This window comes from Pimephales promelas, chromosome 5, assembly GCF_988280905.1.
Source record: "Pimephales promelas chromosome 5, fPimPro1.hap1.1, whole genome shotgun sequence".
NCBI lineage: Eukaryota > Metazoa > Chordata > Actinopteri > Cypriniformes > Leuciscidae > Pimephales > Pimephales promelas.
This window is the reverse complement of record NC_142773.1, coordinates 27,760,873-27,777,113: the sequence shown is the minus strand read 5'-3', so window position 1 is coordinate 27,777,113 and position 16,241 is coordinate 27,760,873. Positions and strand designations below refer to the sequence as shown.

Here is a 16,241-nt window from a genome sequence, read left to right as displayed (position 1 = left end):
TTAGATTAACAAGACAAACAGCCTGCAGCCGCTAATAAATTATCAACCAATCATGCTGTGGTTAAACTGCTGCCTGTTTTTTTTTTTTTTTTTTCCAGTAAGCAGCTCCGCTAGTGGTGTGTACATACCCAACCACATTTTCCTACCGCAGCAGTTTCAATCACCAGCGTGATGTTTGCAAATTCATGTCTGAGGTTTTGATCTTTAAACTTCATTAAAACAGATGCAAGAAATGCTCTTTTTTAAAATTAATTTACACTCTAAAAAATGCTAGGTTGTTTTAACCCAATTTTGGGTCAAATGTGGACAAACTCAAACAGTGAGTACTCAAAATGTAATTTAAAATGTAACCCAATGGCTGGGCTTGTCCATATTTGACCCAAAATTGGGTTAAAACAACCCAGCATTTTTTAGAGTGGAGCTAAAACAGTAAACCATGTAAAGTATTAATAGATTAGATGATTTTTATTTTATTTTTTTAATTTTTAGGTTGTCATCTAGCAGACACATTAGTAGTACGTTTTATTATTATTTTACTCTATTTCCCAATTAGGTTTAGGGCTGTCAAACGATTAATCACATCCAAAATAAAAGTTTGTCTTTACATAATATATGTAGGTGCACTGTGTATAATTATTTTATATATATATATATATATATATATATATATATATATATATATATATATATATATATATATATACACATGCTTGTATATATTTAAGAAATATTTTCATGTATATACTGTAGATTTATATATAATTTATATTATATATAAATATTTTATATATAAATAATATTTTTTTTCTTAAATATACATGTGCATATATATATACAAAATAATTATTCACAGTGCACCCACATATATTATGTAATATCACACACTTTTATTTTGGATTAGTTTGACAGCCCTAGCTGATACACATTGTGGCACATAATTAAATATGTATCTTCTATATATATTGTATTAATGGTATTTGGATAAATACAAAGTCTAGGCAATTAATGTTTTATATGCATCATTTTATTTTAGTAGATTTTTATTTTATTTACTCTAATTCTGCAAGCATAAATTAAAAACATTTTAATTAAATTATTCATAATTCAAATTTTATTATATTATTATATTATATTTTTATATTTTTTTAAAAATATAGGTTTTGTCATATTTTATTGAACAAATTCAGAGAATGCAACAAAACAGATTATGATGGGAAAACAAAGCATTTTTATATGTTGGTATTTTAAAAATCAAAATATTGCATTTCAAAGATACAAAAATAAAACAGTTCTAAGCTGATCTACAACAAATACATTTAAAAGCAATACATTTAATCAGAGATAATATAGTTGCAGACATGCATCTTTAGAAATTAGCTAAACATACTCTATATGATAAACCTTTGTTTGCTTGATGTTTATCTTATGCCTTTAATCTCTAAGCGCTTTCTTTTTTATTTCCAACTTTTCTCTTTAATAGAACGATAAGGACAGCACAAAAATATACCCCGTTCTTCATGAGCATGACACCATACGCATAGACAAACAGGTACAGACTGGGTATTTGGTCTGAAGAGCCTGCAATAAAACAAAAACACATTTGAATACATTTAATGAAACATTTAATTTTTTTTTTTTCATATTGCACATAGGTATTTGAGGCATTACATGTTTGTGAACATTTTGTTTTTGATCAGCATCAAGAGTTTTGGATTTCAATCTACAAGGTTTTAATATTAACTAATGTCAACGACACATTTTTTGCACCCATAATGTAACAATGTGACTTTTTCTTCTCCCTTCTTTTTGGTCCATTGAGGGATAAATTGTGAATGAAATGATTCTATTCAGAGATAGATCAGAATGATTCATCAGATCAGTTGGTTAAATTACTTTATAAATGAAAAGAAAACGTACAAATGATTTTACTCTGATCTTAACTGATTCGAATGTTGGATTGGATTTTGAAATGCAAAAGTAATTAACAAAAAATCCAAATTTGTAAATACATTTATATTTTCATTTTTATTTATTCACCTGATATCTGAATTGTTGAGGTCTTATTGTCGGGGCTGCATGTTGGTTTCACAGTGGCGCCTTCATTGTTGTTCGCTGGGTCTTTATCTGGAATATAACAATACAGTCATTTTATTAATATACTGAATTGGGTAAAACAAGACAAAGCAGAATCCCAATAAAAGAGATTTATCTGAAAGGTAAAATTACTTATAAGCAGGCATATGAATATTCACATTTTTAACTGTCCATATTATAATTGAAGATATGTCATAATAGGAATCACAGTTAAATTAAATTGAATAATTTAATTCAATAAACCTATAGGTTTTAATGAAAGCAAAGATGTCTGATATATACGTTTAATTAGAAATATTAAATAATAACCCCATTAATTACAATAAGTATTAAATCTACATCTAATAAAAAATGTGTTCAAATTAAAAAATATAACTTTTACTCCACAAATACAAAAACATTGATATTGATATATAAACTTCTGAAACACATTACTTTGATACCTCTGATACCAATCACTCTAAATTGTAATGTAGAAACATTAAAAACTATATGTATTGTAAAACATTGTACTATATTATTGCATTATACAAATAAATTTGAATTGAATTTAATGTGATGTGTCCACTAATCCCCCATTAACATATAGACACAACAGAATTCAACATGCAATGTCAGATAACTATTTTCTAGAGACAAAAAAAAAAAAAAAAAAGATAAAATGTGGGCGATATACACTATAATATATATATATATAAACTTTCTTTCCAAGAATTCTAACACATTTAAATGTAGTAAATCTGAGTTTCTTCAAATTACCATTCTGCAGTATTTTACTTTGGGGACCCTTGCCTCCTTCATGGGTAAGAGTGCATTTATAGAGGTCTTCTCCAGCCGGGTTGTGATCTACAATCAATATACTTGTCACGATGACTGGATCAACATTCCTCTGCTCCACAACATTTTCCTCCGATACATCCGTCCAGTCTCCAGTATTGCTCTTCTTTTCCCAGGTGAATTTCACCAAGTCCGGAAACATGTCAGTGGCCTGGCATATCCTTGTCTGTTTGCCACTTTCTTTTGTTGTTGGTAGGTATGCTGTTAGAGTTGGTGACTTGGCCGTGTCTTTACCTTGGTCTTAAGAGAAATAGATGTTGAACATAACTTCAGTGATCATGAATGAATGTGATGTATCAGTGAGGAATGAATGGGTGAAAGTTATAGGGAAAATTTAAAAGCGCTTTGGTGGCCATTGGGTCTGTGACGGCACTATAAATGGAGTCCATTTACCATCAATAAGCAAATGAATATAAGCAAATAGAGGGTGACTGGAGAAAGTTTGCACATAACATAATTTTATGAATTTGACAGTTTCCTACCAGTTACGATCAGCCGGGTTCCAGTTCCAAATCTTTTGATCAAGCCCACCCAGATTAAGTCTATTACAAATACTTCTGAATAATAAAAAAAACCTTCTACTATGTTTTATAATTGACTAAGACAACTTGTTCACTCTTTCTGATGGTCTATACTATTTTAAAGGGTTAGTTCACACAAACATGAAAATTATGTCACCCACATGCCATTCCAAACCTGTATAAATTTAATCTTCTAGAACACAAAACAAAAGATATTTTGAATATTTTTTTTTTTTGACCATATAATACTAGTAAAGCCAGTGGAGTATAAAAACTACTTTGAAACGTACTCGGTTACTAACGGAACCTCAGTTCTCTCTAGAAATGCAGTCCATTTACCATTTACCATCAATAAGAAAATGAGAATATAAGCAAATAGAGGGTGACTGGAAAAAGTTTGCACTTGGAAATGACATAATTTCATGAATTTGACAGTTTCCTACCAGTTACTATCAGCCGGGTTCCAGTTCCAAATCTTTTGATCCTGTCCACCCAGATTAAGTCTATTACAAATACTTCTGAATAATACAAAACCTTCTAATGTGTGTTATAATTGACTAAGACAACTTGTTCACTCTTTCTGATATGTCTATACTATTTTAAAGGGTTAGTTCCCACAAACATGAAAATTATGCCATCCGCATGCCATTCCAAACCTGTATAAATTTAATCTTCTATAGAACACAAAATAAAAATAATTTTTTTTTCACAGTTTTTGACCATACAAGCCAGTGGAGTATAAAAACTACATTGAAACGTACTCGGTTACTAACGTAACCTCAGTTCTCTCTAGAAATGCAGTCCATTTACCATTTACCATTAATAAGAAAATGAGAAAATAAGCAAATAGAGGGTGACTGGAGAAAGTTTGCACTTGGAAATAACATCATTTTATGAATTTGACAGTTTCCTACCAGTTACGATCAGCCGAGTTCCAGTTCCAAATCTTTTGATCCACCCCACCCAGATTAAGTCTATTACAAATACTTCTGAATAATACAAAACCTTCTAATGTGTGTTATAATTGATTACGACAACTTGTTCACTCTTTCTACACTATTTTAAAGGGTTAGTTCACACAAACATGAAAATTATGTCAACCGCATGCCATTCCAAACCTGTATGAATTTAATCTTCTATAGAACACAAAACAAGATATTTTGAAGATTTTTTTTTCACAGTTTTTTGTCCATACAATAGTAAAGCCAGTGGGGTACAAAACTACATTGAAACCCTTTTACTTTAATGTATGGGGACAAAACTGACATATTTTTCAGAAAGTGTTCCAAAGAACGAAAGTCATACAGGTTTAGAATGATGACAATTTTCATTTTATGGGTTAACCCTTTAAGAAAATTCTCCTGTTTTATGTAAACAAGCACAAGATAGAAGTGAAACTCTCTGTTGCCAGCTGAAATCCAGAAATAATTTTGCAACCAACTTTAAAATGCTTAAAATAAGTTTAGCAGAGCTTAGTTATGGGATTTTTTTCTTACCTGTCACATATAGTCTTGTACCCGAACCAAAGACTTTCTTGTCTCCCACAGTCATTTATTCCTAAACAAAAAGATGAAGTTTGTGCAGAAGAGAATCTGCAGTTACCTTGTGTATATTGTTTTTAAAAATCCCTGAAGACTTTTTAAATATTAACCAAGAAAGTAAAAAAAAGCTATATCAATCTTGATTTTGATCACTAAAGTGCTAAAACACTTAATTTAGGCTACTTAGTGAACAGATCCAGCATGTGTTCTGTACAGTGTCATGTCACACTCTTTCCAGTAGAGGGGCTGCAATAGTTTATTTACAAGTCCTGCAAATCTGTCATCACTCACTCACGATGAACAACTTGAAACAAGCGGACAGACATGGAAAACGCGGCACGCACACACTAACTAAACTTTGAGTAAAAATGTAACACTAATGAATCATGTAAAAATAAATAGGCCAACACGCGACATCCGGTAAACACTGACTTATCTGAGCATCTTGTTGATTCCTTGAATCCTAAAGCTGAAGTTTCTTATTGTTGTATAAGTCTATATTTCATTCATAACCATTTAAATCTTCTCCCCATTTTCCATTACAGTGAATTGCATTTATTTGGGCTGAAAGAAATGCATTGAAATGGTAAACGGACTGTATTTTTATAGCGCTTCCACAGACAAAAAAATGGCCACCACATTCACTCACTCATTCACACACCATGCATGGCGCCATCCAGCTCGTCGGTCGGGACTCAGGACTCGAGAGCAGTGTCTTGCTCATGGACACTTGGTCAGATGGAACTGGATTGAACAACCAACTTTCTGGTGTGTAGACAACCGATGAACCATGTTGTTTGTTGCATTTGTTTTTATAGCCTAACCCAATATGTGGCTTTGGTTTTAGATTAAATCAGGAAGGAACCCCCGTGATGGGTTTTTGTACAGGTTTTCAGTATTTATAACTGCTGTGCTGCCTGAGACCCAGCAAGCACAGTAATACATTGCTGAATGCTCTTTTTTTAGTTCAGGTATTTTCAGAGCCAGGTTTTCGCGTTTCTTATCCACTTTAAACGATTCAAAACCAACATCATTGTATGTGCTACCATCTGCTATAGATGAATACAGTATTCTTTTTAAGGTTTGTCCCTCTTTTAGTTGATACCAGTGAATGTAGCTATTGCAGTTTGAAGGAAAACGACAGTCAATAACAACTGTCTTGTCCTTAGATTTGGTCGATGAGATTTTCTGTTGCAACTTCACATTTGCATCAACTAAAAAAAAAAAGTAAAGTTAATGAGAGTTATCATGTTTGCTTTTTGTGATAACATAATCCAATAATGGTATGATTGCAAATAATTATGATTTAAAAAAAAAAAAACCTTACCTCTACATAAATGTTGAATGAGGAACAAAAGACATAGCTGTATTTGAAGACTCATGATAGCAGGGAGTGTCTGGAGAGCGTCTTAAATCTGTGATGAGGAGAGATCATATGGGAGGTTTATTATATTAAGTTTCCGGCCCCTCATGCTAATTTGAGTTTGTTTTGTGGTTCATGATTCAGATGTAACAGATTATATACCGCTTCAACTCAGTCCTTCAGTATACACTAATATAATACAATTAGCACATAACATGTTGTCCACAAATCTATTACTTTTCTCTACAATATGCTGATTGGTAATGCAAAGTATTATCACATCATCAGCAGGGTATGTATATTTTCAAAGCCCAGACAACTGTTAATCATTTCCTGTAAATTCACCAGTCATTTAAGAACGAGGTTTGTGAGGAATCTTTTTTCCCCCACAATATTTTAGAGACAATCATCCAGCTGGCACAGCACCACACCAGAAACCTTTTCTGAACAGAACGGCATCAGAAGCAGAGCCCGATTTCTCTAACCTTTTTTAAAAAAGGTTGCTCTAAATACATTGTTTTTAGTCTAATAGCACTTACATTTTGATAGTTGACTGCATTTTAGTAGCAAATGCAGTGCTGTTGAGTTTCCTGTCGAGTTTGTATTTAGGGTCATTTTATAGATGTGACCCTCATTCAGAGCCCCTCATTCAAGAACAAGTTAACTAAATCTGTTTACTTTATTTCCGCTAAGGAAATAAATAAAATGAAACATGTTACACATATAATAGAAACATTTCTATTTATGAATTTGGCTGACACAACTTAAATTGTATCAAGACATACATTTTATTAGTTGAGTACATTTATTTATTAGTCCATTTTATTCCCAATTCCTTGAGAATTAAACTCATGGTCTTAATGTTATGTTCTTTCAAGAAAGGTTTGTGGTGTCTGATTCTGACAGGAAACCTTGCAGAGTTTTTGTGCAAGACTTTAGTATTTATGTGTACTGTGCTGCTACCGCTCCAGATCCAGCAAGCACAGTAATACATCGCTGAATGCTCTTTTTTCAGCTTGGTGATTTTCAAAGCAAAATGATTTGATGTTTTCTTTTCTGATTTTATGGACTCAAAACCTGCATCATTTTGTGCAGATCCATCATTTATGTTAGCATAAAGAATCCTCTTCAAGGGTTCTCCTTCTTTCTGCTGATACCAGTGGATGTAGGTCCAGCAGTCTGATGAAGTGTAGTGACAGTCGATAATGGCTAACTTTTCCTCTGCTTTGGTCAGTGAGATTTTCTGTTGCAGATCACCGGCTCCCACTGTAAAAAGCAACGACTCACAAATCAAACTACCTAGACTATTCGGTTAGATGTATCATAATGGTTATTATTATTATGTAACATTTTTTTTCTTTAAAAACAATCAATTACATTGCCAAATAATAAAAAAACTTGCCTCTGCATATGAACTGAAAAAGCAGGAAAAAGTAAAGCATCAAAAGAGCATTCATGGTAGCAGAGACAGTTTGATTCTGTCTTTACTCTGTGAAACATAGGAATTGAGCAACAAACAGGAAGTTACAATGCTAATAACTAATCTGGGTTACAGATGTGAAATACCCATACTGAGCTTAACCCAAGAAAAAGTTTGTTCCTTTTCAAGGATTTCAGTATTTCATTAATGGACTTTTCCACCACTTTTGAGCTCTCTCAGAAGACCTTTAGGGGTCACTGGGGTAGTACCATTAAAAGACATATTTGTACCTTTTTTACCCCTAAAGGTGCATGTTTGTACCTTAGAGTAGCAATATAGGTACCTTAAGGTATTACTCTGAATCTACAAAGTTGTCCTTTTAAAAGTACTCCAGTGACAAGCTGTTGTACCATTTAAAGTAAAATGTTTGCATTTTTTTTATGAGAGTGAATGTTTGGAGCACCCTATTAGTCTGCAACTAAAATGACTTCCAACTAACATGAGATTTCTATTCAAAGTCCTTGGACTTGCATTATGTTCATATTCTAAAGTAAATTTGCGACACACACAATGAACATTTCTGCCTATTGATAGTCTAGAAGGCACTACACACCTCGCAGGGGGGACATAACTAGGGCCCGAGCACCGATGGTGAGAGCACCATATTGGAATTGCTCCGTTTATTATTATTCTCATTTATTTCCATATACTTCTTTGTCTTTTTCTTGAAACACAATCAAAGCCTTTGAAACATACTGACTGCACTGCTGACATTACAGCATATCAGTGGCCCATATGTTATTGTTTAATGTTTTTAAACTCTGCATTGAATTGCATTTTGTTCATGAATTCCTGTTCATGTAACACTGAGAAGATGAGCACGTGGTGATTCAACTACATTTAATAACTATCATCCTCTCCTCTGTGCTGTTGTTTTTATCTGCAAGCATATTTGCTATACACCAAACCCATCTGTTTTGGGGTTCTCCTCATGCAGACAGCATCTGTCAAATGATTCAATATAATAAAGGTTTATTTTGATTTTGGCATTGTTCATGTTGTGGAATAGTTTCTCATGGTTTATGTCAAGGATGTCAAAGCCTTCTCTCACTGTGGCTGCCATCCCAGCATGCACAGTAATACATGCCAGCATGTTCCTCCTTTGTTTCTTTGAGTTTTATGCCATATGAATTTCCAATTTTTTCAGAGACAAAGTCTTTTGCTTCACTTGTAGCAATCCCAGACGCACTGATGTAGAGTAGTCTTTTAAACGTTTCACCATCTTTCTTGTGGTACCAGTGGACAAAATTACCAGAGCCCAAGCCAGTTACCTCACACCTGAAGGTCACAGTTTTACCCTTTAGCTTCACCAAAACCTTTTGATTTTGATTTAAACTCAAACCTTCCACACCTGTAAAGAAATAAAATGAAAATATTTATATAGTTATTTTAAATAAGTTTTTATTATGGTTATAAAACATAGGTATGTCTTATCATATTAACCTATTTCATTTTACAAATGACCTATTTAACCCCCTTTTAAAGTTTACTTACCATGGATCATTATGAGAACAACAGTGCACAAGTTTATGAGCATTGTTCAGTTGGTTATGTGAGGCAATATATGTTCATAAAGTTCCCTGTACACTTCTTTGCTCTCTTCAGCCAAAATATTCCATGCAGATAATTGTTTAGTGATGTAATTTCCTGAGGTGGAGCTCTGAAAATATGTGATGTGATTTGTTGATTAAAATATTTTAAAAGTTTGATACATTTCTACCTCACTAGACAAATATTCTCACTTACATTTCTATCTCACTGTATAAGTTCTATATCTCATCAGGATTCTCTTAAATTTTTCAGAAGTAATTTAGCAAAATGCAATTTTATCTAATAATTTATCTTAAAGCTAAAAAAAAAATGTAGCTCAATAGCACCATCCACTGGTGAAGACCTACATGTCAAACAAACAACTGTATAAATATTACAAATATAGGATAACATCTGAAGGGCTTGAGGGAAGTAAATCACACTGGTTGCATTGAACTTCAGGGACTTATAATAGTGGAGGTGAAATTTGGGTTCATATGAAAAAATTAGCTCCTATTCAAACGTGTCAATCTAATGAATACTAGGCTATCTAATGATAGTTTCCATGAGTTCATGTACAGTATGTGAGTAAATGTTCTCACTGTGGTTGCCTGTGTCCCAATAGGCGCAGTAGTAAACTGCAGCATGAATCGGCTTTGTGTTGCTCAGTTTGAGATTAAAGAGCTGTGTTCTGTCCACAGTGAAGTCATTTGCTTGGGGATTGTTGGTATCATAAATAAAGCTACCGCCTGCATTGATATAGAGTAGTCTTGATGGGGCTTCACCCTCTCTCTTTTGGTACCAATGGATGTAATTCCAAGATTGTAAATCGGTCACTTTGCAGGGCAGATATGAAGTTTTGCCCACTGCTTTGACCAATGTTGATTGACCTTGTTCCAAAGTCACTCCCAGAACAGTTGCTTCAATTGAACAAAACAAATGTCATACATTTAAAAATAATAATAATAAAGGCTTAATTTTAAATGGAACCTACCTGGGATCTCTGAGAGAAGGACAATATAAATGTATGCAAACATCATTCATCTGTGTAGTTGAAAAAGACGTTTGGAGAGCAATGCTCTTTTTTTTTTAGTCTTGAACCCAGCCCCGTATGCCATTCAAAAACAGTTTGCTGATGTCATTTCCTGATTGTTTTCAGCACATAACATTTCTTTCCTATTTAATTTCAGTCATCATGTTTCAGTCAATACATTTTAATATTAAGGCCATTTAGTTGATCTGAACTTGAGTAACTTCACACTTTTTACACATTATTTTTCAAAACATACACTTTAAAATAATGTACACATTTTTAATATCAATGTTTTCTTATTTAGGCTCAAACAATCGTTTACTTTTATAAACAATATGCATGTTTTCTGAAAATCATTCATTTTGTCTTCCATTATTTCAATCACATTTAAAATGATGTATTTAGCATTCTTAGATGATTTTTTTTTTTTTTTTTATAAACTTGACTAAATGGCTGCCCCATTTGTCATGATTAATTGTATTAGCCTTTTAATAAAACTAATGGTTTGGAACTTGCATATGTTCAATCAAGTGCTTTACCCCATTTATTTATGATCTTCACACACCATGTCTCATATTTCTTTTTAAACAAGCTCTTCATTGATACTTTTGTTACATAATAGCCATCCATTTTTGATGAAAAATGTTCGATTGTGGAGGAAGTGATGCCAAAGCTGTGGGACAGTAGTATTTTTAATGTAGATTCAAAATGTATTTAAAAACTAATTTTACACAAAAAATGGTCAAATGATTGTTTAGCTAAGATTGTTATAATCCCTAGTGTTATAATAAATGTAAATGTTAAATGTTCATAAATTAAGTTATACAGTAGATTAGAAAAATAAAATCTAGGTTATAGGATGGGATAGCTACATTTTAGAAAAGTAAAATTCAAGACATGATAAAACGTTTGAAATGTGTAAATGTTACCTTATTCACATACAAAAATAAAATTTTCATTTTAATAAAAATTAACCCAATGGGGTATGCTATAAAGATGACTAGACAACAGTTGAAGAAACCATTTTATTGTAGCATAGTGTTAACAGTCTGCACGGTAGGCTACAGTAGTTTTAGGGTTTAGAGACAATTTTGAACATTTACAGTTGTTATATTGACTACAAAAAGAAAAGTCCCAATTAAAATATTCGGAATGTCTCCCCCTTGCTGCTACTGTTTTTGTAAAGCAGGTTTTTGTAACGATTTCCTCTTATAGTCAGCACTGTGTTGTTATCATTCCAGAGCGCGCAGAAATACCATCCTTCATCCTTGAGATGCACTTTGGGGATAGTTATTGTCACTTGCTGATTTCTCACCGATCCAGCAAAATTACGGGGGGCTTCTGGGTCGATTGTATGTGTTTTTGCTCCTGCTTCAAAATATATTAATCGCTGGAAAGCTCCTCCTGGTTGAACTCTGTACCAGTGGACAACGTTGGACTGAAGCGTCGATGACTCCACATTGCACGTGATTATTGCAGATCTATCCTTTAGCCTAATGATCACAGCTTCAGGATGTATGGGAATATTTTGTCCATTTAAACAATCTACAACCACAAGAGAAAGTTAAAATGTGTTGAGTGTATTTGAAATTCGAATTAAGTCACTTTGTAATGGCTTTTTTTTAACGTTTAATCAACGACGAGTTAGTCAGAACTCAGTAAAATAAAAGCTCAGCGAGCGTTTTCTGTTATAATCCGTAGGCCTATTGCACATTACATCTATAAAAATGTAGTATTGTCATTATTTACGACTTTATGACATATTTACCTATCATAAAGGCACGTAGCTTACAAAAATACTGTTTTGTTTAAATTATTGTGTTTAAATGTTTTAAGATAGTTGTCAAATTAAGCCTGTGCGAGACGAACCTCAAAATATTATGGAAAAAAAAAAAAAAAAACTTTTAAAAAAATAGAAAATCATGAGTGAATAATCATAACCAGAATATACCAGAATACTAAAATCTCACCTATTATGACTATTAACAACCCAAATGTTATCATTCCAGACACTGCCATGTCTACATCTGTCATCCAGGAGTCTGAAGAATTATGAACATCTGCCAATCAGAAGGTAGCCTAATGATAATGACCTTGTGGTTTCCTCTTTATGAATATCTCATCGTCATCACTATCACAAGATGGTTTCTTACACAAGCTAAACCACGCATGGGTGAGGCAGCATTTAACACATGTAATTTAACCCTGGTTTATTAAAACTTCCTCCAGAACTTACACTGTTTTGCCATGGATTTAAAAAGATGGTGAACAGATGAAAATGTCCTATTGGCTGTGTTGGCAGAATATTTTTAATATTTATTTTTAATATTTAAAAATATTCTGCAATGACACTGTGATGATGACACTATGGGACCCAGAAATAGACTTTTGCCCTCTGTAGTGGTCATTGTATTTTAGTGAATTTATTTGACAGCATACATTTCACAGTTCGGATGTCATGTATGAGCAAATGCAGGGCTTTTCAGAGATGCCAAGTGTTTGGATGTTTCACCATGACATCAACTTCTCCTTGGTCTTAAAAAATGACTGAATTGTAATGGACTGCATTTATATCGCTTTCACAGACACAATTGGCCACCAAAGCACTTTACATTTTGCCTCACATTTAACCATTCAGTCACTCATTCAAACACCGACAGCAGTGTCAGCCATGAAAAGTGCCGTCCAGCTCATTGGAGGTTAGGTGTCTTGCTCATGGACACCTCGACACTTGGTCAGGTGGAACCAGGGATTGAACCACCAACCTTGGTTTGTAGATAACCGATAAACCACTGAGCCACTGCCACCCACTAAATTCATCTAGTGATCACATTTAGCACAGTTATGGAAACATGATAATAGTTATTGTTTAAAACAGACTACTTTTCAAACTGTTTGTCATAAATCAATATCTCAGGAAAATATTATGGGGTTTATAATCAAAAATATGACTCTCTCTTACTGTACAGTGCATTGATTTCATACATGACCTCCTTGGTCACCTGCGGCAGTTGCATAAACATAGCTGACAAGAGACTGACCAACTAGTTAGTTAGGGCTAATCACTCTTACACTTTATATTCAAATCTACGTTTTCATGTAACTGACTTTAAAAAAAAATATGACAGACTTAAAGACAAATTTTGATGACTAACTAGTAAATTAGTAAAACTAGTCTGATCATTTTATGCAACTGGCCTATTACTTAAATGTTGTATTTTGGGAGACACAGCAAGTGAATAGGGAAAGTCAATTATATATCACTATTCCAATGAAATATTACATATTTTGAAAATGCTGCCAAATATTACTACCGTTATCAAATTGTTTTCATTATATGTTGGCCCAAGAACACATTCATATGCAAATTAGATACATTTTATAGATACATTATTGAATGGGACTATGGATCATTTTACACACATATTTCATAAAGTAAAATGGTATATCAATTCATTTCTATAAATCTTTCAAGTTGAGATTTATCTTTATACAAAGTTTTGTTAAAAGTTCAAATTAATTGGTGAATGAAAAAAAAAAATTTTTTTTTTTGTATGACATAGTAAAATATATTTAGTCAAAAATGCGAAATTCACAATGTAGTTTAAAAAGTGCTATTACAAATTGGTCCCAGAGATACATTTGATACATAAAAGAAAAAAAGAGTCACTCATTTCTGCACTTTTATTTGTAAAATACTATTTTATATTACAGCCTTTACTCATGCATTTTTTCAAGTTTGGTTAATCCAGTATATTTGTTATGTCTGTCAGCTTCTGTAACTTCTCCAGTACCTTTTCAAAAGATTTGATACAGAAATGATTTGAAATGCATGTGAAAGGCACACTGCTGAATTGAGGACATGTGATATTTTGAGCAACTGAAAATTACAAACCTGTAAATGACCATAAATACGAAAAATAATTGTAACATAGTATAATTCTACTTATGTGACAATGATAAATACTTATTTATATCTTCACAATGTATAACAAATATGAGATACACCTGACATATTCCAAAATCATAATAATACAGTGTGTAAAATAACTTCTTACATACATATCAGTGCACAGCTGGGCAATAAAGTTCAGATCAGAAAAGATGCAAATACCATCATCCAGTCATCCTATAAAGCTTAATTCAAATTAAGATCTTAAACAGAAAATGACAAGTATATAAATATTAAAGTATTTGATTCATTAACATTTACCAGTATAGTTCATGTATAGTATGTGAGGAAATGTTCTCACTGTGGTTGCTTGAGTCCCAGTAGGCACAGAAGTAAACGGCAGCATGACTCTTCTTAGTGTCACTCAGTTTTAGATTATAAAGCTTTGTTTTGTCCACATTGAAGTCATTTGCTTGGGGATTGTTGGTATCACGAGCGACTGCACCTTCTTTACTGATATAGAGGACTCTTGACGGGGCTTCACCGTCTTTTATTTGATACCAATGGATGTAATCTGAATTGCTCAGACCGCTCGCTTTGCAGGGCAGATACACTGTTTTGCCCATTGCCTTGACCAACGCCTTTGGACCTGGTTCCAAACTTATTCCTAGAAATACTGTTTCGACAAAACCAAATTCAATACATTTAAATCAGTTTTTAATTTTGTATTGCTTTATTATTATAAATGTCACTTACCTGGCATTTTTAAGAGCAGGACAATATAAAGGTATAAAAACATCCTTAATCTGGTGAAAAATATACCTGTGTAATGCTGTCAGTCAGGGTTTCACATCTTTTGTATGATCTTCAAAAATAGGGTTCTGATGTCATTTCCTGAAATTGAGTTACCATAGAAACCATTTTAAAATGTTTTTTTTTACACTAACTGATTTTCAAGTTACATTAGATTATCCTCATATATCTGTAAGATATTAGATTTTTTTTTAGATTATGAGAATCAATACTTTAAGGTTATCAATACTAAGGTTATTTTAAATAATTAAACTTTTATAGTCTCTTATGCTCACCATATCTGCATTTACTTAATAAAAAACACAGTAAAAACAGTCACATTGAAAATATTATTAAAATCTAAAATAAACTTTTCAGTACCATACTCCAGCTTTCAGTGATCCTTCAGATATAATTTTAATATGCTAATTTGGATGCTTTTGTGAAAACAGTGGTGCTTTTATCAGGAATCTTTGATGAATAGAAAGTTCAATGAACAGCGTTTATTTGCATTTATTACATTTTATTTATTAAATATAATTTTGAAGGCATTTATAATATAAAAAAAATCTTTAAATGTCTTTACTGTTACTTTGGAACAATTTAATGCATCTTTGATGAATAAAAGTATTAATTTCTCTCTCTTTTTTTAAATCTTAACAAAATGTTTGAATTTTATTTAAAAAAATGTTAAGCAGCAAAAACTGTTTTCAACTGATATTAATAATAATAATGATAAATGTTTCCTGAGCCCCAAATCAGCATATTAGAATGATTTCTGAAGGATCATGTGACACTAAAGAATGGCGTAATGATGCTGGAAATTTAGCTTTGCCATCACAGGAATTATCGCATTTTTAAATGTATTAAAATAGAAAACAATTATTTTAAATTGCAATGATATTTCATAATATTAAATTTTTTTACTAAATTTTTAAAGAGCAGAAAATGCAGCCTTGGTGAGCAGAAGAGACTTTCAAACATTAAAAAAATGTAATAAATATACACTGCTAGTTCACAGGAAGGACAAATGTCTCCCCCTTGCGTTATATAGTTGCCATTACAAACAAAATAAAAAAAATTGTATGCTCTACAATGACCTTCTTTTACATTACATTTATACTAATGTTGTTTCCATTTGTGAGGATGAACCAAAAC

The 16,241-nt window shown here is 32.4% G+C and overlaps 1 protein-coding gene across 15 annotated transcripts; it reads right to left on the bottom strand.

The window, feature by feature from the left end:
* Positions 1 to 1,154: 1,154 nt before the first annotated feature.
* On the bottom strand, positions 1,155 to 15,154 carry LOC120482985 (immunoglobulin lambda-1 light chain). Of its 15 annotated transcripts, none has more exons than XM_039677802.2 (6): positions 15,048 to 15,154; positions 14,657 to 14,967; positions 4,367 to 4,412; positions 2,854 to 3,171; positions 2,038 to 2,124; positions 1,155 to 1,578 (listed from the first exon to the last, which is right to left on the bottom strand). In XM_039677802.2, the coding sequence occupies exons 1-6, from the start codon at positions 15,088 to 15,090 to the stop codon at positions 1,439 to 1,441; spliced, it is 945 nt and encodes a 314-aa protein (XP_039533736.2). In that variant the 5' UTR covers positions 15,091 to 15,154; the 3' UTR covers positions 1,155 to 1,438. The 15 variants fall into 15 exon arrangements, with proteins under 15 accessions (XP_039533736.2, XP_088987354.1, XP_039533737.2 ...); XM_089131228.1 differs by having other exon boundaries at positions 4,367 to 4,409; XM_039677803.2 differs by lacking the exon at positions 4,367 to 4,412 and adding an exon at positions 3,414 to 3,459.
* Positions 15,155 to 16,241: the final 1,087 nt, after the last annotated feature.

Excerpts from the sequence above, each read along its gene's own strand:
- LOC120482985 (XM_089131224.1), bottom strand. The coding sequence starts at position 12,433 with ATGACAGATGTAGACATGGCAGTGTCTGGAATGATAACATTTGGGTTG. Across the intron at positions 2,125-2,853 it reads AAGTAAAATACTGCAGAATG|ATAAAGACCCAGCGAACAAC; the intron begins GTAATTTGAAGA and ends GTTATATTCCAG. Across the intron at positions 1,579-2,037 it reads CTCAACAATTCAGATATCAG|GCTCTTCAGACCAAATACCC; the intron begins GTGAATAAATAA and ends GTTTTATTGCAG.